Source organism: Panthera tigris, chromosome A1 (genome assembly GCF_018350195.1).
Source record: "Panthera tigris isolate Pti1 chromosome A1, P.tigris_Pti1_mat1.1, whole genome shotgun sequence".
In the NCBI taxonomy this organism is placed as follows: Eukaryota; Metazoa; Chordata; class Mammalia; order Carnivora; family Felidae; genus Panthera; species Panthera tigris.
This window is the reverse complement of record NC_056660.1, coordinates 113,773,246-113,795,423: the sequence shown is the minus strand read 5'-3', so window position 1 is coordinate 113,795,423 and position 22,178 is coordinate 113,773,246. Positions and strand designations below refer to the sequence as shown.

Sequence of the window (22,178 nt, the reverse complement as noted above, 5' to 3'; positions counted from 1 at the left end):
GGTGGCCTGGTGGTATGGGAAAGCTAAATCTTAGTGCTGAGGAAACAGGAACCTCTCCTCCACTTACTGGCCTTAGTGTAGGAGGAGAATGGGAAAATCCTCAGGCCAGGAAGCTTAATTTTTTTTTTTTTTCAGACTATAGGGTCACTTTTGATTGAGGCAAAGGAGCCCTATAAGAGTGGTTTTTTTTAAGTTCTCTAAAGCTATTTAGATGCACAGTCTTACTAAGGCTCTTAGGAATACTCTGTCCAAATAATACAAACAATTGTGGAGAGGGTATTCTTACCCCCAGCCCACCTCTCCACCTTTCACTGAGGCCCAACTCTGTCACTCTGAGGACTTTTGGCCACCACCAGGGGATAACTGCTGTGTGTGACAAAAATGTTGTCAAAGAGGGAAAGCAAATTTCCTTGATTAGGAAGGCCAAATAAATTCGTCTTGAGCAGATGTGAAAGACCCATCCTGGGGACTCCTAAAAACCACAAAGATACGTGGTTTTAGCCTTAAGGGCCAGAAGCCATTTGCAATATGGGCAGAATACATTCATCCCTTCCGGTATGCCATGTCCCAGGTTGGAGGGACCCGGGATATCCAAGTTATAGATGTAGAAGATTTAGCACATTCCTGGCACACACCTGACATCAAAATGGTAACTTTTATGATCACATTCTCCTTTGGACAACTTGGAAACATTCAGACACTGGAGTTATAGCCTAGATTACTAGGAATCCACACAGTTCCTAATAAATGTAAAAAGCTCTAACAGCTAAGCAGTTATACTATAATTTCTTCTAAATTAATAATTTCATTTTTTTCTTCCAAAAAATAGAAGTGAAAAAGGGGACATACATGCTCGTACTTACCAGCAGGACAAAGAACACAAAAAAGATGAAAGTGATGAAGTAAATGGGCCCCAAGATACGATTGGCTTGCTGAATACCAGCAAAATTAAAATCTCCAAGAACAATTCGGAATTGTGCAAATCTTTGATGGGAAGAAAGAAAAACATTATATCCCTTCATAAATACATCACAATTGATGAAGGTTACCCATGTGTCCAGGAAAGTATCTAGCTGCATATTGCACAGGCTCTCTGGCTCTAGTTAACAGAGTTCTATAAAACTAAGTACGGAAATTCCCCTGAGGGCAAGACAAGGTACTTCAGTAGCTGAACAGTGATTCAGGAAATGATGGGCTTCCACTTAATGAATGTTCACCTACAAGATTGGAACCGTGAGATACTTGCTTACCAGCTGGTCTTGGCAATGGCCATCTTAGCCTGTCCTGTGTCCTTCTAAAACTGGGACTACCTGACCTTGTCCAATAAGCAATTTTCAACTTGTACCTACACCTAAGAACCCTAAAATTTCTAATATCAACAGTATGTTTAATTTGTACACCTCTTCTGCCAAAATAAGATGCCAACAATTTGTTACTTGTTGAATCTCAAACAGTCCTGGTGATGATCCTCAAACATGACACTGAGGTTTATTTTCTTCAATAACTATAAATCTTGGATTTGATGTAAGGTAACATCTAAAATATTACAGATCTTCATTTTATTGATTTTAAAGTTGGAAAATTAAGGTATTGAGCACAGTAGTAACAGAGGTAGAATTAGGATTCCTCAACCTGATGTCCTATTTTCTCATCACTAATTTGCAATAGCATTGCCAGACACATAAGGGATATACGTTAATAAGTTATGCAGATGCGTTCTTTATTTTTTTTAAGTTGAGAACTCTTTAATTTCATCTGTACTCCTACGTTAAGCAATTAATTTAAAAGTATTTGAATCTTTACAAGTTAAAATTGTTCTCTTGGGAATAATGATCTTTCTAGCTATAATACAAACACTAAGCAATCTGCGGAAGCAAGTTAGAATTTTTCATAAATGGTGATAAATGTAGTTAAGGATTGTTGCCTGGGTTCTGCATTATTCTGGTCAATTAAATTTAAGCATTACTTCTAATTAATTAACATTAATATATCCATCTGTACCAGAAATATCAGATTTAACCTAAATTCGAAAGTAGGTCAGTGGGTCAGTAGATTATTAGGTTAGAAAAAAGATTTACTGTAGTTTCCATTTCTTAAACTCAGGTTCCTGAGTTGATCATCTTAAATTAATAATTTAAAGATTATTAATAATTAGATGAAATTAAAATTTTTTCTTTGATTTATGTGAACAGTACATAGGAAAATGGTCTCTGTTACTCCTGTTTTGTAACAGTAGCATGTTATTTTATTACTCATATTTTGTTTTCTGGAATGGATAACATGTATTTTATATTCCTTATGTAAAGCCAGGCCTCTAACATTGGACAGTTAAAAAGAAAAAGGCAGTGCACCAATTTTTCTGATTATAGTAATAATGCATGTTCATGGGAGAAATTTTAGCAAGTATTAAAGAAAAAGTTTTTAAAATTCATAAGCTGGTTAGGAATAATGGCAGTTGGTACTTTGGGCTTATTTGGATTTATGGTTGATGTATTTTGATGCCACTGTTACTGCTCTTGGATGCTTAAAATGAGTTATTTATTTTAAGGGGAAGCCTGGATGGAATTTTTAATAGTATGTAGGTACTTTGCATGATTGGTTAGTCAGTCAAAAGGAAGAAGGCTTCTTGCTTCTGGTTGTTGCTGCCAAGCATGTAAAGGGAGCATACAGTTATATACAATGAAGGAAGAAAATGTATTCAAAGAAATAGGCTACTTGGAGTCCCAGGACTCAAGAGTTGCCTGGAATTTCATCCCCCGTACCTAAGACATGATTAAATCATAATTAAAGTATTTATTCAGCTTTTAATACTGGTTTATAATGCTCTTCTACACAAACTAGAAAAAGAAAAGCTGAATTGGAAGGAGGCCAAAGTTCTGTTTTAGTGTTTCGAACTTGATCTTTTATCCTTGAGTTGGATTTATAGGAGTAAAGATAAGCTAAGGGCACCATTTCTCCTTTTCAGAAATTAGCTCGTTAACTAAAGCTTCCATTCAGCCTTTCTCTGTCAGGAAAGTGACAGAGTATTCTGTAAATACAGGGTACCTGTGCTCTGTAAATAATGTGAATAACAAAACCCTAACCAATTTGCTGAATGGTTATAATCACAAAGGAACTGGAGACTTCAAATACAATGTCATTGTAATTTCCCCCTCTCAATTGGAGTTTAGTTTGTATCTTTCAGTCCCCACAAGCTAAAAGGAACACCATGACTGCTTAGTATACAAGGTTGTATCAAATGAAAATACTGTTTTGTAGCTTCCTGATACCCCTGGTAACTTTCTAGATTTCTCTCTTATAAATTAAAATAGCTAACAGACTCTTCCATAGTAAGATAACATTGTGGTTAATATGACTTCCCAGTCTCTCACTTGGAGAGATTGCATATTTAGCTATTCCTCAGCTTTCCAAATATTGCCTCTAGTCAACGGTCTGTCTTCTGTAACTCAGGTTAAACATATTGGGCCTTCTCATTCTAGCTTTCATATCTCATACCTTCTCCACCCACTTTTTGTATCTCTAGGCCTCATTTGCAGTAATTTTTGCTGGCCTATTTTTCACTTTACTCCTCCTTTCTTCATCTCTTGTTTGCTGTCAAACCTGTCAACTAGGTTTTTAATCTCAGTTACTATAATTTGCAGTTGTAGAATTCTATTTTTGATACTCTTTCAAATATGTCACTTTTTATACTGTTCTGTTCTCTAAAGATATTTTCTGGCTTGTGTTTTATCTCTCTAAATATAAGAAGTATTGCGTGATTATTCCATTATCTGAAGTCTATTGTCTGTTGTATCTGTTGGTTCTGGCTTCTGACTTTTCCTGCATCTGTACCAGGTTACTTTTCACTATGGGCAGTAAGTTATGTTTGAAAAATTGCTTGTAGAAGTAATTTGAGGCTTAGAATGAATATACCTTTCTCCAGGGTGGTTTTTTGTTTGTGGGTGCCCATACACACAGGCATTCTAGCCCGGGGCCATCTTAATCCAAGTTCAACACATAAAGTTCCCAGAATATCTAGGTGATCATGACAGATTGATTCACCTTTAACGTGAGGCTCCCTGCCTGATGTGCAGAGAGGTTACCAGACAATCCCTGGCTACCCCATCCTGCCCCTGCACCCTCATACAAGCCCCAGACTTTGCCTTCTGTCTCCTTCTCCCTGAGAGGTGGCCAGAAACACAGTTCATTAACTATTTCTTCTGGATTATCAAAATGCCTTGATGATGGAGGGTTTGGAGAAGGGTTGGGGAAGATGATACAATAACTGAAAAACACTGAAGAAGAAAAAAAACCAACTACTAGGAATATGTCTCCCCACCTAGACAACAATCACATAGGCAGAATTTGTCTGATGTAACTACTTTGGAACTCTGGGTCTATTTATGGCTTACAACTTCCAGGGGAAGGCTTAGCCAACTTTGGTCAATTTCAGCTTTTGGTTTGTCAGAAGCTACCCACCTCCCACCCCCCACCCCTCACCCCCCAGCCAATGGCAGGCAGCCATGCTTTTCTGGACCAGCTTGTATGCAACCTGTGGGAGCCAGGGTAGGCAATCAGGACGCTCAGGGATCTGTGTTTAGATTGCTGATTGCTCCTTCTGATCACACGGGTGCAGACAGAGATGCGCATGTTCCCCTGTCTGTTTCAAGTCCCTCTGTCTCTTGCTGAAGCAGTATCCTTGGGATTACAGGGCTAGTGCCCTCCCTTCCCCCTTCAATTTCTCTTTTTCCCCTTTTGGGAGCCAGGCATTAAAGACATTCAAAAGCAACAGCATATACAGAGGAAATTAGAAAGTCACCACGTTTGCCCATGGAAAGGTGCAGGCTCAGTAAAGACCTGAGAAGACCTTTGCACCTCAGGATAGTTCTCAGCACAGAAACAGTATACAATAAACAACAACAAAAACCCCAAACAGGAAACCCTGGTGAAGAGCAAGAGTCTCATTTCCAGGGTTATCACATTATTACATTCAAATATTCATTTTTCAACAAAAACAAGAAAAGACGGGACATAAAAGAAGCAGGGAAGTGTGACCCAATCAAAGGAAGAAAATTCACCAACAGAAACTATTACTGAGAAAGACCAGATGGCAGACCTACTAGACAAAGACTTTAAAACAAACCATTTTAAAGATGCTCAAAGAACTAAAAGACATGGAGAAAGTCAAGAAAATAATCTATGAACAAAATGGAAGTACCTATAAAGATATAGAACACCTCAAAGAAACCAAGAAGAAATTATAGAGCTGAAAAATACAATAACTGAAATGAAAATTCACTGGAGGGATTAAGAGGCAGATTTGAGCATGCAGAAGAAAAAAAAAATCAGTGAACCTAAAATAAGATGATTGAAATGACCAAGTCTGAGGAACAGAAAGGAAAAAGATTGAAGAAAAGTGAACAGAGCCTGTGGAACACCATCAAGAGACCAACATAAGAACATGAAAAGATTCTCCATATCACTAACCATTAGGGAAATGCAAATCACAACCACAATGAGATGTCATGTCACACCCATTAGGATGGCTACCATTAAAAAAAGAAGAAGAAAAGAAAGGAAAGAAAAGCAGTCCAGAAAATAACAAGTGTTGACAAGGATGTGGGGGAATACACCCTTGTGCACTGTTGGTGGGAATGTAAATGGCGCAGCCACTGTAGAAAGCAGCATGGCTGTTCCTCACAAAAATTCAGAATAGAATCACCATATGATCCAGCAATTCCACCTCTGGGTGTATACCAAAAAGAATTGAAAGCAGTCTTGGGGCACCTGAGTGGCTCAGTTTGTTAAGCGTTTGGCTTCGGCTCAGGTCATGATCTCATGGTTTGTGAGTTTGAGCCTGGCATCGGGCTCAGTGCTAACAGCTCAGAGCCTGGAGCCTGCTTCGGATTCTGTGTCTCCCTCTCTCTCTGCCCTTCCCCTGCTCATGCTCTGTCTCTGTCTGTCTCTCCCTCAGAAATAAAATAAACATTCAAAAAAATTTTTTTTAAAGAAAGCAGTCTTTTTTTTTTTTTTAATTTTTTTTAACGTTTATTTATTTTTGAGACAGGGAGAGACAGCATGAATGGGGGAGGTCAGAGGGAGAGGGAGACACAGAATCCGAAACAGGCTCCAGGCTCTGAGCTGTCAGCACAGAGCCCGATGCGGGGCTCAAACTCACGGACCGCAAGATCATGACCTGAGCCGAAGTCGGACGCTTAACCGACTGAGCCACCCAGGCGCCCCAAAAGAAAGCAGTCTTGATGAGAGATTTATACACCCATGTTCATAGCAGGATGATTCACATTATCTAAGACTTAGAAGAAGTCCAGATGTCCATCAGGAGATTAATGGATAATCAAAATGTGGTTTAGGGGAGGCTGGGTGGCTCAGTCTGTTAAGTGTCTGACTTCACATTGGGTCATGGTGTCACAGTTTGTGAGTTTGATCCAGCATCAGGCTCTGTGCTGAAAACTCAGGGCCTGGGGCCTGCTTGGGATTCTGTGTCTCCCTCTCTTTCTGCCCTTCAGCTGCTCATGCTCTATCTCTCTCTCTGTAAAATAAACATTAAATTTTTTTTTAAATGTGGTTTATACATAGAATGGAATATTCAGTCTTAAAAAGGGAGGAAATTCTGACATACTGCACAACATTGATGAATCTTGAAGACATGCTAAGCAAAATCTGTCACAAAAAGATAAATACTGTGCGATACACTAAGTACCTAGAGTTATCAAAATCATAGAGACAAAAAGTAGAATGGTGGTTGCCAGGGGCTGGAGGAGGGGAGAAGTGGAGAATTCTTGATTAATGAGCATAGTTTCAGTTTTAGAAGATGAAAAGAGTTCTGGAGATGGATGGTGCTGATAGTTGCACAATATCAATGTATTTAATCTCATTGAATTGTACACTTAGAAATGGTTAAGATGGGAAATTTTAGGTAGGTATTACCACAATAAAAAAAAAATTCCTTATCAGCTTAACAGAACAGGAGGGCAAAAGAAGCCTTGGATGCTGAGCTTACTTCTCTGGGTTCTTGCCTTTTGATTTTGGTCCACTTTTTACTCTCTTTTTTTGTTAGTTCTTTAGTGCTATCTATATTTCATCTATCTTTTTAAATTGTCCTGAAGAGGAGGTTGATCTCAATAACCTAGCACTTCATTACCAAAAGCAGAAGTGTCTTCATTAATGCATTCCAAAGTTGTCTACCTGTTTATGCTGTGCCTTATACTTCTTTTCTTTCCCACTCTCTAGGGTAAGAACAATTTCCAAGTTCTGTAAATTACTACATTTATAATCGATGTCCAGTACCACTAAGTTTTATTATTAGGTAACACTTGAATTAAAATCCTAGGAAAGGACCGAGAAGTTGTTGGAACTGCAAACCTAATTCACTCAAGAGAAAGCTAATTAGACTTCTCAAATTATAGGCTGTTTGACATTGGAAGGGATCATTGGGAGTAGTAACTTAATCCAGTTCCTTCATTTGCAGATAAAGAAATAAAGGTCTAGAAAAGTTGAAGACCTAAGTGGCAGAATTCAAAAGTAGAATTATATCCTCTGGGTTCCTAGTTCATTCTTCTTTTCACTACTGATAAATGAAATTTCATATAAATGCCACTTTAAATATTTCCATGTGGATGGTAAAAAGAGGGCAATCTAGAACATTTCTTTACACCAAAGTTTCCCCAAAATCAAATAAAAGGGCATGAACAAATAAGTTTGGAGAATTCATAACTAAAGTTAAGAAAGTTATTACAGTTTTTCTTAAAGCCATCTGTTAATATGCACTACAAATTTCCAACAGAGTGATGCAAAATTTCCCAAACTTACTTAAATATGAAGCCATTTCCCCCCAATCTTGGTCTAAATTACACAGAACATATTTTGAGAACTGATATTTTAGACTATCATAATTTTCTTACACACCCAGAACTTGTTTTACATACCCAGAAAGGAGAGTAAATTTATTTAAATTATTCAGTTAAAAAGAAAAAAAAGCCTGAAAACTTTGCTAAGGATTCTAACTGATCAGTTCCATAAGTTTGTTGTCTAATTGCTTTATTTGTCTAAAAATATTTTTAAAACACAGCTTTGCCAGATCAGCAAAGGATAATCAGATCAGTATCAATAAAAGGATTCTAAAGATGGAGCTCTTAAAGGAAAACATTTAAGCTTGCTTTTCCCCAGAGAATAAATTATTACAGAGACACAGAAGCCAATTTCTGTTATATTTAACACTCCCAATGAAAGTGAAAAATTATCTTTCTAATTTGACCTTGTAATATTTAAAAAATGGACTGCACCATCCATTTGGATCTTCTAATGCTAAACACTACTTTGAGTGTGACAGGTTTTTTGCCATCATTGAAAATATAAAACCAAGTTTAAATTTGTTAAAATGTATGTTACTACTTATCATAGGCCTTTCTTATAAACTAGTAAATATAACTATATTTGTGCTAACAGCTTACATGGCATTTTGAAAAGTGGAAAAGTCGTCAACTTGTGATCCAAAAACAAGAAATCCTAACTGAGCATAAGCAAAGAATATTATAAAAAACATGATGGCAAATCCTACTATGTCTTTGAGACAGCGGGACAAGGTTGTTGACAGCTGAGACATTGTCTTATTAAAGCTTATGAATTTGAATATCTGAAAAAGAACAAAGTTAATTGAAATAGAAGAATATTCAGTATCACAATTACTTAGAGTAAGTTAAATTAATTTCACAAAAAAATTGCTTCAAATTAAAGGAAGTGCTTAATGATAGGAGTGTTTGAGGATTAGCCCACGATCATTCCAAGACAAAACTACTTTTATAATTACTTTATAGTTAAGAAAATCCTTTTGCTTTTTCATAACTTTGCAGCTTCAGTTCCCATTTTGCTAATAAAAGATATGTCTAATCTGCTGTATTTAATATAATAAAATATAAATACCTTTATCCATGCAAAAAAGATGGTAATAGCAATTATATTGTTGTAATAAATGTACCAGTATGCAAGAAAATAGAAGTCTGAATATTTTTCAGTGTTTTTTAACAGGTCTTCAAGTAAGAGAAAAATTTGTATATTACAGTATATGTTGAAGGAAACGGCCACAAAACACAACTAAATGGAAAAATAAGAAAGGTTAAATTAGGGACGGTTTCCACCTCTAAATCTGCAGCCTATGAGCAGACAAAGGAGCAAGTTCATCAAAAGTTTAATAAAAAGGGAGGGAGAAATAAGATGTAGGCTTTTACATGAATGAAAGTAAGCCTCAACTTACAGAAGTTTAAAATAGCATAATGATCACAAAAGTAGAAAAATACATATTATCACCTGACCATCCTAAACTATCTGCTTGTTTCTTTGAGTTATAAAGCACAAATGTATAAAATGATTATATTATTCTGACTAGGCTGTGTTTGTGCTCCATGTAACTACGTGATACCAAGAAGTTGATATTTTATTTATTTATTTATTTATTTATTTATTATTTATAATTCCAGGGTAGTTAACATACATTGTTATGTTAGTTTCAGGTGTACAGTGTAGTAGCTCAACACTTCCATACACATGATATGTAAAAGTTTAATATTTTCTACCACATAATACTAGAAGAAATATTTTACAGTAACACAAAAATAAGCCTTTTGAGAGCCTCTGACAACTCTTCCAGAAGAGGATTTCAGAACCAGGTTACCTCAAGTATCACAGCTTTAGAACAGTCATGAAAATCTTCCTTTGAACCTTTGCCTGAAATGCTCAGATAGTTAATCATTCAATGTTACGCTGTATGTTAAATTTTATCGGGGATAGCAGAGAAGTAGGTGGCTCATTTTCTGACTCTGAGACACTTTTAATCTGGTGTTGGGAAAAAAGGCTTATATTCTGGATTGGCTATAACTAAGGGTCAATAAGGGTGAAAGATCACGTGGTGTAAGTCAGAAATATTTGTTCACTGTTCCTAACACCAATTGCTTACCATCTGTCCCACCCCGCCTACATATCTATGTTTATTTTAATATGTTCCAGTGGTGAGAACGGACAGTTTTTGGAATTCCTTTTGGAGATTATCTCCCCCTTCCTGGTGTTCTCTGTGCTCACAAGCTACCCTCTGGCTGCTCACTCCCTTCTTCCCCCTCTTCCAGGATCTGCCTAGGCTTGATTTTGCATATTTTTTCAAAATTGTGAGGAGGAAAGCAGATTGAGACAACATAGGAGAGTACATGTCCAAAAATAACCATGATTTTCAACATGAGGCCCTATAAGAAACATATGTTTGAGTGGGGGAGAGAGACCTCTTGTGCACTTTAAATCATAATACCTGCAGAATCACCTATTCTAAGTTTATGCTGGTCCTCTCAAGGACTAAATCAGGAAAGAAAGAGACTTCATCTTTTTGGTGGCACACCATTAGTATGCACTATGACAGTTCCTTTTATGACTGATACTTGCAGCTTTTGAAGGAAGTTCCAGATGAGTAGAAAACCTCCTTACTTGGTAGATTCACATGTGATTCCCTTGAACGATACATATGAATATACACTTACCACCAAAAGTAGTAATTCTAGCCAGTTCCAAACACTTTTGAAATAGGCAGACTTAAATTCTCTTATTTTTTGGGCTTCTTGTGTTGTGAAGACAATAAGAAAAATACAAAATGTGATTTCACAGGAAGCAATAATATAATCATAGTGGCTAACATATCTGAGGAGCTTCACAGAGTAAAACTGCCATGAAGTAATCATTCCTCCAGTTGCAGGGAATTCTGCCACCAATCTGTAAAATTAGGTTAGCGGAAGTCACTGTGTATTTATTTCAAGCATTTGTTTTTCAGTACCTAACTCATTGTGAAGTTTCTAATTAGTGATGATGTGTACTTTAAGAATCAGTTATTTTGTACAAAATATGTTTTCTTAGACTCGTGTTCAACTTAAACTCTAGTGGATTTGCCTATTTTTTTTAATGTTTATTTATTTTTGAGAGAGAGTGTGAGCAGGGGAGGGGCAGAGACGGGGTGACATAGGATCCAAAATGGGCTCTGTGCTGACAGCAGACAGCCTGATGTGGGGCTTGAATTCATGAACCAGGAGATGATGACCTGAGCCGAAGTCAGATGCTTAACTGACTGAGCCACCCAGGTGCCCCAGATTTACTTATTTTTTAATGGCTCCACTTTTTTGTATTCTGAATATTCACAGTGGTCAGAGACCAACACAGTGGAGAAAGTAAGATGTGATTATAGGCAGACATTCTTCCTATTTTGTGCTCAGATTGTTTGGTTATAACTGGGAATACTATTTTATCTCCACAGGACAGTGAGATGATGTTCAAGAAAATAGTACATGGTTAGTTACTGTTATTAGGACTCCCACCAAAATGCATAATTCTTGATTATTTCAGAGAAGGAAAATACACTCTCCCCCTTTAGATTAGCAGAGACACTTCTTGCTTCTAAATGTTAAGCTTATATATTCTACTTAAAACAAATGTTTTCTGTTTGCTTTAGACACAGGATGTTGGATACAGGGATCTATATGCAAACAGAAGTATAAAAATTAATTCCTCCACTAAATAAAAATATTTGAGGTTGTTCACAGTATTTCTAGTGTTCTCTACAACTTTAGATAGCTAAGAATTGGCAGTAATTTAAAGAACGAGTATCTCTATCATGATGTAATTTTCCCACTTAGAAATATTAGCAAATATTATTGGGAATGGAATAAGGTGCTGCGAAAAAATATGTAAATAAATAAAACCAGTTAAATAGAAGACAGAACTGTTTAAAACTGTTTCACCTTGCACATAGTAGCTGCACAGCATCGAATGAGTGAAGTGAAACAAACCCAATATTTTGATCTGATGCGTACACTAATAAGGGAAAAAAGGAACTGTATTCTGTTTAGTTTGCCGGATATGTTTGCAAAAAGGAAAGCAAATGAATAAGGTCTTGACTTAAGTAATGTGCTCCCCTACAACTACTGATTAGATATATTACCAGTTTAAAGTTTCAAAATCTGCTGGTTTTAAAAAGTAACATTTTATTTTATTTTATTTTTAATGTTTATTTATTTTTGAGAGAGAGCACTAGCTGGAGAGGGGCAGAGAGAGAGAGAGAGAGAGAGACAGAGACAGACGATCCAAAGTAGGCTCCGTGCTGATAGCAGAGAGCCCTAGGTGGGGCTCAGACTCACAAACCACGAGATCATGACCTGAGCCGAAGTCTGATGCTTAACTAACTGGGCCAACCAGGCCCCCCTAAAAAGTAACATTTTAAAAGGTAACACAGAATAAGCATAAAACCCACAGACAGGAAATCTGGACTTAGTCTAGGGTAACAAGGAGTTCTTTGTATGATTTTAGGCCAGTTATCCCAATGTTTCTCCTCTTATTTAAGGCATACAAATGACTTGTCCTCTTTATCCTGGTCAGGACTATTGGAAAGAGTGATTAATGTTGGTAAAAGCTCTGATTTTCTGAAAAAAAGAGAAAAAAAACTATAAAATAAGTGGTGTAATATCCATTGGCTACTTAAGAGAATTCATTTATTTTATTCATTTTGTATAGGGTTTATTCCATTTTACTTTCTTATTATTTTTTTAAAGTTTATTTTTATTTCTGAGAGAGATTGAGAGCAAGAGAGAGTGGGGAAGCGGCAGAGAGAGAGGGAGAGAGAGAATCCCAAGCAGGCTCTGTGTTATCAGCCTGAACCCAACACGCTATCAGTGCAGAGCCTGATGCAGGGTCCAATCTCCCGAACCGTGAGATCATGACCTGAGTCAAGATCAAGAATCAGATGCTTAACCAACTGAGCCACCCAGGAGCCCCTATTTTGTACAGATTTTAAAGTCCAAGGCTGTGTTTCACTGTCACTGTTGCACAAGGGCAAAATCCTCTAATCAGAGTAGACACCAAGTCCATATTTCATTCAGAGTAAAAATGTAAAACTCATGAGAGAGAAGTGGCTCACTGAGATTTTAGTGGACACTACTTTTTGCTTTTCGAGCAGTCATTATCCCAGTCCTCCTTTCTACAGAACCCCTACTGTATTAGGCATCCACCATTCCCAGATCACTCAGAGAAAGTGGATTCAATCCCCAGGCAGATCCAATCATGGCAATCCTATTTCCTTTGCCAGTGTTTGGTTCTAGAACACAGGCCTAAAGCCAATTAGCATGGTCCAGGTTAGGCAAATGACCTAAGGTCATCAGACTGATGGAGATAATTTTTTCTCTTTAGATAGTTTTGTCTCTTCCCACTATCTCTTCCTTCTCTTTCTCTTCCTCCTCTTCCTCCTATGGGAATGTCTCTCATCATCCTCCTGGGTCTAAGTTAGCCCAGGTATGTATGTCCGTATCGTGCAATGGACAGAAACGCAAGAGAGTAAGTTTTAATGTGCAAACTCATTTCAAACTTCTGCTTGTATCCTATCTGCTCCCATGCCACGTCACAAAGATGAGCCCAGGTTAGGAGCCAGGGAAGTGCACCCTTCCCTGAGTGGCAGGGCACCACGAGGTTATATGGCAGAGATGTGAAGAACTGGGGCCATTTTTGCAAGGTCACCACAGGCTCTAGTCATTTCTAGGATGCTGGGTACTGGTATATACTGTTTGAAATTTAACTTGTTCATTCTTGAGACAAGAATTCAAACCTTACTAAAGAAGCTCATTCTGAAAGCAAATCAACGGATCTGAATGATCTGATTTAGAGGAAGAAATCAAGACTAAATGTTAGATCTGTGCAGCTGCAGAATGACAAGAAATAAGACTATGTGTTCCTAGTATAAAACTGACATATTGTATGTAATTCTCCATGTTCTTGAATATCTTCCAAAACAATGAAACAATGAATATGATGTTGCTTTACCACATTTTTCATTATTGGCATAAGTTCATTGTATTTATTTTGATGCCTATGATTTTAATCTCAGCAAACACACAAACTGGAAACCCTAACAAGGGCTCTGGATGCTATTAATTAATTCATTTATTAATTATTTAAAATGTTTTTAATGTTTATTTATTTTTGAGAGACAGAGAAACATACAGAGTGCCAGTGGAGGAGGGACAGAGAGAGAGAGGGAGACACAGAATGTGAAGCAGGCTCCAGGCTCTGAGCTGTCAGCACAGAGCCTGTTGAAGGGCCTGAACTCACAAATCCTGGGATCATGACCTGAGCTGAAGTCGGATGCTTAAACTGACTGAGCCACCCAGGTACTCCTTCATTTATTTTTTAAGGAGGCTCCATGTCCTGAACTCCATGGGTCCTGAACTCAAGACCCTGAGAAAAAGAGTCTCATGCTCCACTGACTGAGCCAGCCAGGCACCCCTCTGGAGGCTTTAAAAAAAAAAAGTTACAGACAGGGAGGGAGCCAAACCATAAGAGACTCTTAAGGACTGAGAACAAACTGAGGGTTGATGGGGGGTGAGGGAGGGGGAAATTGGGTGATGGGCATGGAGGAGGGCACTTGTTGGGATGAGCACTGGGTGTTGTATGGAAACCAATTTGCCAATAAATTATATTTTAAAAAACTCAATATACTACAGTTTTGAGTCACTTACCTGATGATGCAAAACAGGTTTACGTTAGCATTGTATAACGAAAAATCAATGAAAATAACTCTGGTCCCTCTTGTGATCCAGCTGTTGAGTCGAAGGTTAATGAACTTGTTTTTTGTGTCAGATTTTGATTTTGATAAAGTGAAAATAAATCCCCCATTTCGGTAAACACCAACAAATCCCCAGTGCCAAGGGGAGCTACTATTAGGAGTAGAGTATTTCCATCTATTAGGTATAAAAAGAATAATGGAGAGATGAGAAGCCTGACTGAAGTATATGCAAAGAATTTAAGCTAACCTTAAAAAAAAAAAAGCAGTATTAAGTATCACAGTAATTTTGAAGCAAGACAATGAGTTAAGGATTAAGATTTAATATAGTTTTTAAAGTTTGTTTTTCTCGAGAGAGAGAGTGAGGGAGGGGTAGAGAGAGGCAGAGAGAGAATCTCAAGTAGGCTCTGTGCTGCCGACGTGGACCCTGACACGGGGCTCAAACCGACAAATGGTGAGATCATGACTTGACCTGAAGTTGGACGCTTAACCTACTGAACCACCCAGGTGCCCGAAGATTTAATATGTTTTCACTTTTTGGTGTGTATTGTGGGCAACACACTGGATTAGATGCTGTGAGAAAAGTTTTTTTAAAAAAATCCGTCTGTTGCCTCAGGGAACTTAAAATCAAGAGAGCAATGATTTTTTTTTCTTTCATACATGTCTCTGTTGTCTTATGAGATCTTTAGGCTTTTTGTAGGACAGGAATATCAAGGGCTGTGATTTGGAAATATCTATTTCAGTATGGTAAAAGTGGGGCTTCATAGTCTGTCTTCTACAGGTCATGTACCATTTGTAAATATCAATAAAGAAGAGCTTTGTTACAATGTCTATATTGTTATAATGAAAGTTCATAAATCAGAGTAAAATGAGCATACATAAATTGTTTCCATCCTTCCTACTTTTAACTTAATTATGAGATTTCAAAACATAAAGCCTTAACTCCTCATTTCAGTCCCTGTTCAGTTTCCTCAAACAGATTTGAAGGATTATCTGAAGATGCACTGCTTCAACTCGTTTTTCTATCAATAATACTATGTTTGTTTCCAGGAGGAGGGATAAGTGGTAACACTAAGAAAAAATACTCAGATTTAATGACAATTTCATTGTTGTATTTTCCAGTGTTTTCCACATGGTTGTTAAAATGAAACAAGAACATTTATTATACCAACCTTCTCCTACTTCCAATTTTTATGATGTTTTTAATTAGTGAATGTTTCATTTTAGATGGACAAACAAGCACACATTGATTATTAATTTGGTTATTAGGGAATGATAAGTATTATGATTCCAAATCTGTAGTGTTAATTTTGGTATTTAAATTACTTGTAGTTGTTATGAGAATTTGGAATATTAGAATACCTAACAGATTAGTTTTCAGATTCCAGTTTAAAATGTGCAATTGAGTAATTGATTTATTTTGTAATTTTTCATTGAAAGAGAAGTAGTATATAGTACTGTAATATTTAAGGCGATGTGTCAGCATACTTATGCGTTTATTAGATTTATGAGAATTATACATTGCTATCCTATAGTATAGCCAAAAACTTAAACAAAGGAAAAACAAATCAACAAAAACCACAATGCAATGATTAATCTTGGGGCTATAGGAGAGGTTGTTGAACAAAAGAAATTTTAATCACTGTTCATATTTATAATATGAATCATTAATGGACTTGTTATCAACTTGTTAATTGAATTGTTAATCAACTCATGATTAACAAAAATTATGATTTAACTACAGGCTAAGAAAAGTGTGTGTTGAGGGAGAGACACATGACAGACGACTTTCATGACAGAGATGGTAGGTACATAAAACTGTAAAATCAAGTAATAGCAGTATAAAGCGCATTATTTAGAAATAGGATGTACAGGGGTGCCAGGGTGGCTCAGTCGGTCAAGCATCAGGCTCTTGATTTTGGCTCAGGTTACGATCTCGTGGCTCGTGAGTTCAAGTCACATATTGGGCTCGGCACTGATAGCGTGGAGCCTATTTGGGATTCTGTCTGCCTCTCTCTCTGTCCCTCCCCCACTTGTGCTCTCTCTCTCTCTCAAAAGAAATAAATAAACTTAAAAGAAATAGGAAGTATATACCAAAAGAAACAACTAAAAGAGCTAAAAGGGGCTGCTTCTGAAGAACTGTGAGTAGGAAAGGGTGGATATTTGTATTTGTAACATTTTGATAAGTATTAAATTAAAAAACTTGTTCTCTGCCCCCTATGATTTTCATAGGATCCTAAAAGCAATGATACCAGCAGTTTCTGTATTGAGGGGAGGAAATGTCAGTGGCTTTGGGTTTCATGTTTTCAGTACAGACAGAATTAGCCTCAGCCAATTTGGAGAACCCTGCTAGAATAGCTTTGGGAAGGCGTCATCAGATGCGGTGCCTCCACGGCATAACTGCTCCTTTTCAGCATTGGCAATAACGGAAGATATTGCTGAAGTCAGCCAGAGTGAGAAAGGAGGGAAGCGGCGGAGCACACTTAAGACACTCCCTGGGGTCCCAAGAAGCATTTGGCATGGGTCTGAGGGAGTCTGGTCAGAGACTGAAAAGCTGAGTATTGTAAAAGCGTAGACAGATTCCTTACCCTGTGTCCGGACGACTTAGCACTTCATATACCTGAGTTAGAAAAAAAGAATACTCTCTTATATCCTTTGGTAAACAAAATAACAGGTTCACTCTTACGTTTCTTTTTTTATTAATTTTTTTTAAAGTTCATTTATTTATTTTAAGAGAGAGAGAGCAAGTAGGGGAGGGGCAGAGAGAATCCTAAGCAGGCTCCTCACTGTCAGGACAGAGCCCGATGCAGGGTTCGAACTCATGAACTATGAGATCTCGACCTGAACTGAACCCAGGAGTTGGGCGTTTAACCAATTGAGCCACTCAGGCACCCCCAATCTTATATTTCTAAACACTGCTCCTCTGAGTCTTCCTCTGGTACGATTATTGAAATAGTCTCCTTACCTGCCAGACCTTTGTTGGTTTATTTGTAAAATATACCTACTTTCTCAGTTTTTAAAAGGTACAAAGGCAAGAGGCTAGAAAAAGTTACATGTAACTACTTACTCAGTTTCCTGCTTAAGGCCAAAATCAGACGTGTCTTCATTGCTAGAAGTGTATTTGTCATAACATTCACTCATCAAAGACTGAAAGGATGAGTAGACCTTGCACGTGTTGTTGCGGACTTTTAGTTGACGGACTCTGGGCACTCCTAAAAGTATGTTCTCATAGTAGATGCGACTGCTGTTCTTTAAATTATACAAAGTCTTGTTCGTGTACCATGCGTCCCAGTACAGACCTTCCAAAAGGGGTCCTTCCATAAACTTCATATAGAAAGATAAATGTTATGGGAAAAGTATTTTCATGTCATTTGTATAACAGAATCTACATTTAACATTACCTTAAAAGCATGAGTCAGTGAGTGTATGAGTATGAAAATTATTGACCAAGCCACCATTAACATGAATGGAAATGATGATGTCGAGGAGGATAAGGAAGATGGTTAATATTTACTGAGCTCTTAGGTAGTAGGCAATGCTCTAGTTCTTTAGAAATACTAACTCCTTTAATTCCACAACCTTTTACCCTTTCTTATATGAGGGGTACGCCAACAATTGTCCCCTAAGAGTATCAATGCCCATAGCCATGTATTCATGGCTGTCATGGCCCTAATTCAGGACTTGCCCTCAGAGTTGTCTGTGTTCCCCTTCCCCACTAACTCCAGTGGTGGCAACTGCTACTCTTGGCTCTGCCCTTCTAAGAGATCCCAAACCCAGGGTTCAGTTTTTTTCTTTTCTGCCTTTGTTTTCTTTGCCACTGGCCATGCATACTTCAAGACAGTACAATAAAAAAGAAGCAGGGTGATCTCCACTTCTAGTCTCGGGGGAAATTCCCTCTTTCTTTCATATTTCACCTGGTCTATACCAATGACCTCTAATCATCTGCCCTCATCTCACACTTCCCCTCTCCCTCTCAGGAAGTGACCTTGTCTCTTTCATAGGTTTTAGATTCCTAGCATGACATTCATGATTTGACCTCTTGTTCAGTTTATAGTTTGCCCTTTCCACTTCATCTTCTACATGCCTATAATGCCAAACAAAGTGTCATATGTAGAATTACTTACAGCACATACTGTTTATTCTTCCTAGAATGCCCTGTTACTCATCCTTTAAAACTCAACTGAATTGTCATCACCTCTAGAAAACATTCCTGTCTCTTCTTTATGTGCCCCAATGTTTGCGACTTGGGATACCTGAAACTTCTGTTCTCTTAATGTGAGAGCATCTTGCTAAGTTAAATGTAATGTAAAAAACAAGTCTGTTCCAATGTTGATGGAATGATTCTCTCACATAGTTAAAAACACTATAAAGTTATATTTTACATATGTACTATTTATTTGATTATATACTGTACATTACTGTAATACACACAGTATAGGGCTGCATACCAAAATTATATATATCTCACTTTACAGGCCATGAAAGGATTTTTTTTAAAGTTTATTTTTTTCAGTAATCTCTACACCCAAAGTGGGGCTCGAGCCTATAACTCCAAGGTCAAGAGACACTTGCTCTTCTGACTGAGCCAGCCAGGCGCCCCCATTTAAGGATTTTTTAAGAATAATTTTCACTATACACAACTACAGTTTGATGCGGATCCTAACCCCACATAATGTTTTTCCAAATGCAAAGATAATGTTAAAAAAAAGTATAACTTTTTAAAAAGTTATAAAAACTCTATTACACTGAGAGCATAGGTTCTCAATATACACTTACTAATTGGTTGATTCTAAAAGTTTAAATAAATGATATTCATTTTTACTCATTCCTTCAACAAATATGTCTCCAGTGCCTATTACTTGTGCCAAGAGTTTGTTTATGCAATACCATAAGCTACTTCATTCTCAGTCACATGATACCTTACCTTCCAAAAATCAGTTATGCTGCGAATAGACTTAAAGTTGGTTCTTTCATCACCAGGCACAGAAGTGTCCAAAAATAGAGATGACATAACTTTGTTTAAGTAATACATATGTGGGTTTACCATGCCAAAAGTCACTAAGAAGAAGAATTTTTGTTTAAAAATTTGTTTTTAAAAAGTCACTTTATCAGGATTAAAAGTTAGTTAGATTTTGTTCCCAATCTTGTTTTGAAAATCCAAATTTTTTCTTGACTAATTATAAAAGTAATTTAAAAAATGAAAATAGAAATATACAAAACAGGAAGAAGTTTTGTGTCATCTCACTGCTAGAGTTAGGTTTAGCACATATTCTTGAGATTTTTCTGTATGCCTACACATTTATAAAGAAAATAAGTTTATTTTTACAAAAATGAGATCGCATTATGCATAGTCTTCTGCCAGTTAGCTTTTTCTCTATTTTTACAGTAAGCAATATAATGGTAAATAGTTAAAGCTATGGACTTTGAAATCAAACAGATGATTTGAGTCCCATCATAAGGATAATACCTGATAGTTTTGTTATGAGAAGTGAGATAATGCATGTGGAGCACTTAAACCATGTTTTGGCACAAGATAAGAATTTTTAAAACGATTAACTAATATTCATTCTCTCTCTAGGAGTAGGTGGGTAGGTTTTAGAGAAGGGTATAGACTATGTCTTTTTTTTTTTTTTTTTTTGCTAGAAATCTTTTAGTTTTTACAAGTAATCTATCTTCAACATTACTTCGTGGCACATGAGTTTATGCCATGCTTTAATGTTCCATATTATTTCACTGTATATACCAAAATGTTAAACAAATCCTGTTGATGAAGATTTAAGTTGCTTTCAATTCTTCCTAATTATAAAAAGGTTTTTTTTTATATCTGTGAATAATGGAATCATGATCTTTTATATTTTTCTGTTCCCCAAATGTTGTAATAAGCATTTAAAAACCAGTCTAAGCTGGAGTTGTCTTTTCAATCAAGATTTGACCCAAATTCACTCCAACTATACCAAGGAGTTAACGGATATATAATTGCCAATGTGTAGGCCATGTCAACTTGTGATACGTCTGGCCATTGAGCTTACACCTACTATTTGTTGGGCACTCAAAGGATAAAATACTCCTTAATACTGATTCAGTCAATGCTCTTGACCCACAGACAGGTGAAATGCAGGTTGATATGTTTTCCTAGTCTCCTTATTAAAGATTTGCATTGTTCAATACCTTCTGTGATTGGGCACCAGCATAATTTACTGTTGTGCAATTTTACTATCACACAGCTGTGCAATAGGCCAGGGAAAAGAGCAAAGCAGACAAGACTAAATTCTTTGGCTTCATTTGTAGTTTGACCTATGAAACTGAGATAATGTATCAACATGGTTCTAAAAGACATCATGTGACAATTGCCAACTCAAGGGAATAACTGTACTCAAGAAAGAACTGACAACTAAAAGTAGTAACTCAATCAATGCCAACGATGAAAGCTTTTCATTATGTCTGCGACTTAAAGCTTTGCCCTTTAAGAGATGGAAATAGTGTACATCTAAAGGAATTTAAGATAGGTCTAAAATATGTCAATACTTTTTTTAGAAGTCTTAGTCTGAAAGTCTATGGTTTATAAAGTACAAATGTTTTACTTTTCACCTCCACATAACTTCTTAGTTCAGTGTCTTCATCTACATCTGTACTTACATATACATAGGTTTATTAAAAAAATAAAGTAGAGTGACAACTCCTGAAGTGTGGTTCTAATTTCTACTTCCTTTCTGTAATGCAGCTTAGGTTTCGGAGCCCCTGTGAGACATAAAACAAATTTTTTCTTTACATTATTATGTAATTTATAATGTATATAAATAACCATGATGGAACTGTGTTTTCCACTTTTATTCTGATACACTGTGTGAAGGCAAGCTCCAATTGCTTCTGGTTTTTTTTTATTCTCACTTTCATGAAGGAGGAATAATTACAACATTCCCATGGGGGTGAGCGGGCAGTCACTTTATGACTGTACACTAATGAATTTTATAACATGGACGTTTTTTCAATAGTCCCGTCTGAAAGTGAAAAAGCAAAATACAAATAAATAAATAAATAATAAAGAAAGAAAGAAAAAAATAAAAAGAAAAAAATTCCTCATCTTCACAATCGTTTTCTCTACCATCTATATTGCTTCCTGGGAAGGATGGATTCCGCTGGAGGGGTAAAGGACTTGGCCTGGGGTTCTACCGAGGTCACGACTCCCCAGACCAATAAAGGACTTTGGAGAAGGGCCTAGCGACGGTATTTGTACAGCAAGTAACAGCTCCCAGCTTGAGCCTCGGGCAAAGGGCGGGTACCACCTCCCCTCAAGGTTTCAGTTTCCGTCTGTGAAATGGGACCCCTGTACACCCCGTCTCAAGGGGAGGCTGTGAGGGCTACACGTGCTGGAAGTCCTATCTCTGACATGAATAGATATGGCGCTACATAGTTACTATCAGGGTGTGTGTAATTGCCAAATCGGCCCTGCTCCACTACTTCCTAGGATCACCCCTCACCGCCTCGGTGCCACCGTGACGCCTCAGCCATGGCCGACCTGGAAAACGACACCCGTTTGACCTCCCAGGTCTGCCGCGCCTGCGCGTAACTTTTCGACACGCGCCACCTAGCTCCTGCGCCTGCGCAA

General features: G+C 37.3%; 1 protein-coding gene across 4 annotated transcripts in view; it reads right to left on the bottom strand.

Moving 5' to 3' along the window:
- The window catches only part of PKD2L2 (polycystin 2 like 2, transient receptor potential cation channel), a 42,578-nt gene extending 20,439 nt beyond the window's left edge, over positions 1 to 22,139 (bottom strand). Inside the window, exons 1-9 of one of the 4 annotated variants that reach the window (XM_007077849.3) lie at positions 22,051 to 22,139; positions 21,209 to 21,310; positions 19,497 to 19,630; positions 17,640 to 17,896; positions 14,529 to 14,750; positions 10,518 to 10,746; positions 8,920 to 9,090; positions 8,451 to 8,632; positions 864 to 984 (exon numbers count right to left, since the gene is read on the bottom strand). In XM_007077849.3, coding sequence (XP_007077911.1) covers positions 864 to 984; positions 8,451 to 8,632; positions 8,920 to 9,090; positions 10,518 to 10,746; positions 14,529 to 14,750; positions 17,640 to 17,896; positions 19,497 to 19,630; positions 21,209 to 21,310; positions 22,051 to 22,081 — 1,449 coding nt within the window. In that variant the 5' untranslated portion in view covers positions 22,082 to 22,139. The remainder of the gene's footprint in view (positions 1 to 863; positions 985 to 8,450; positions 8,633 to 8,919; positions 9,091 to 10,517; positions 10,747 to 14,528; positions 14,751 to 17,639; positions 17,897 to 19,496; positions 19,631 to 21,208; positions 21,311 to 22,050) is intronic. The other 3 variants (XM_042984566.1, XM_042984560.1, XM_042984574.1) reach the window with 3 other exon arrangements.
- Positions 22,140 to 22,178: the final 39 nt, after the last annotated feature.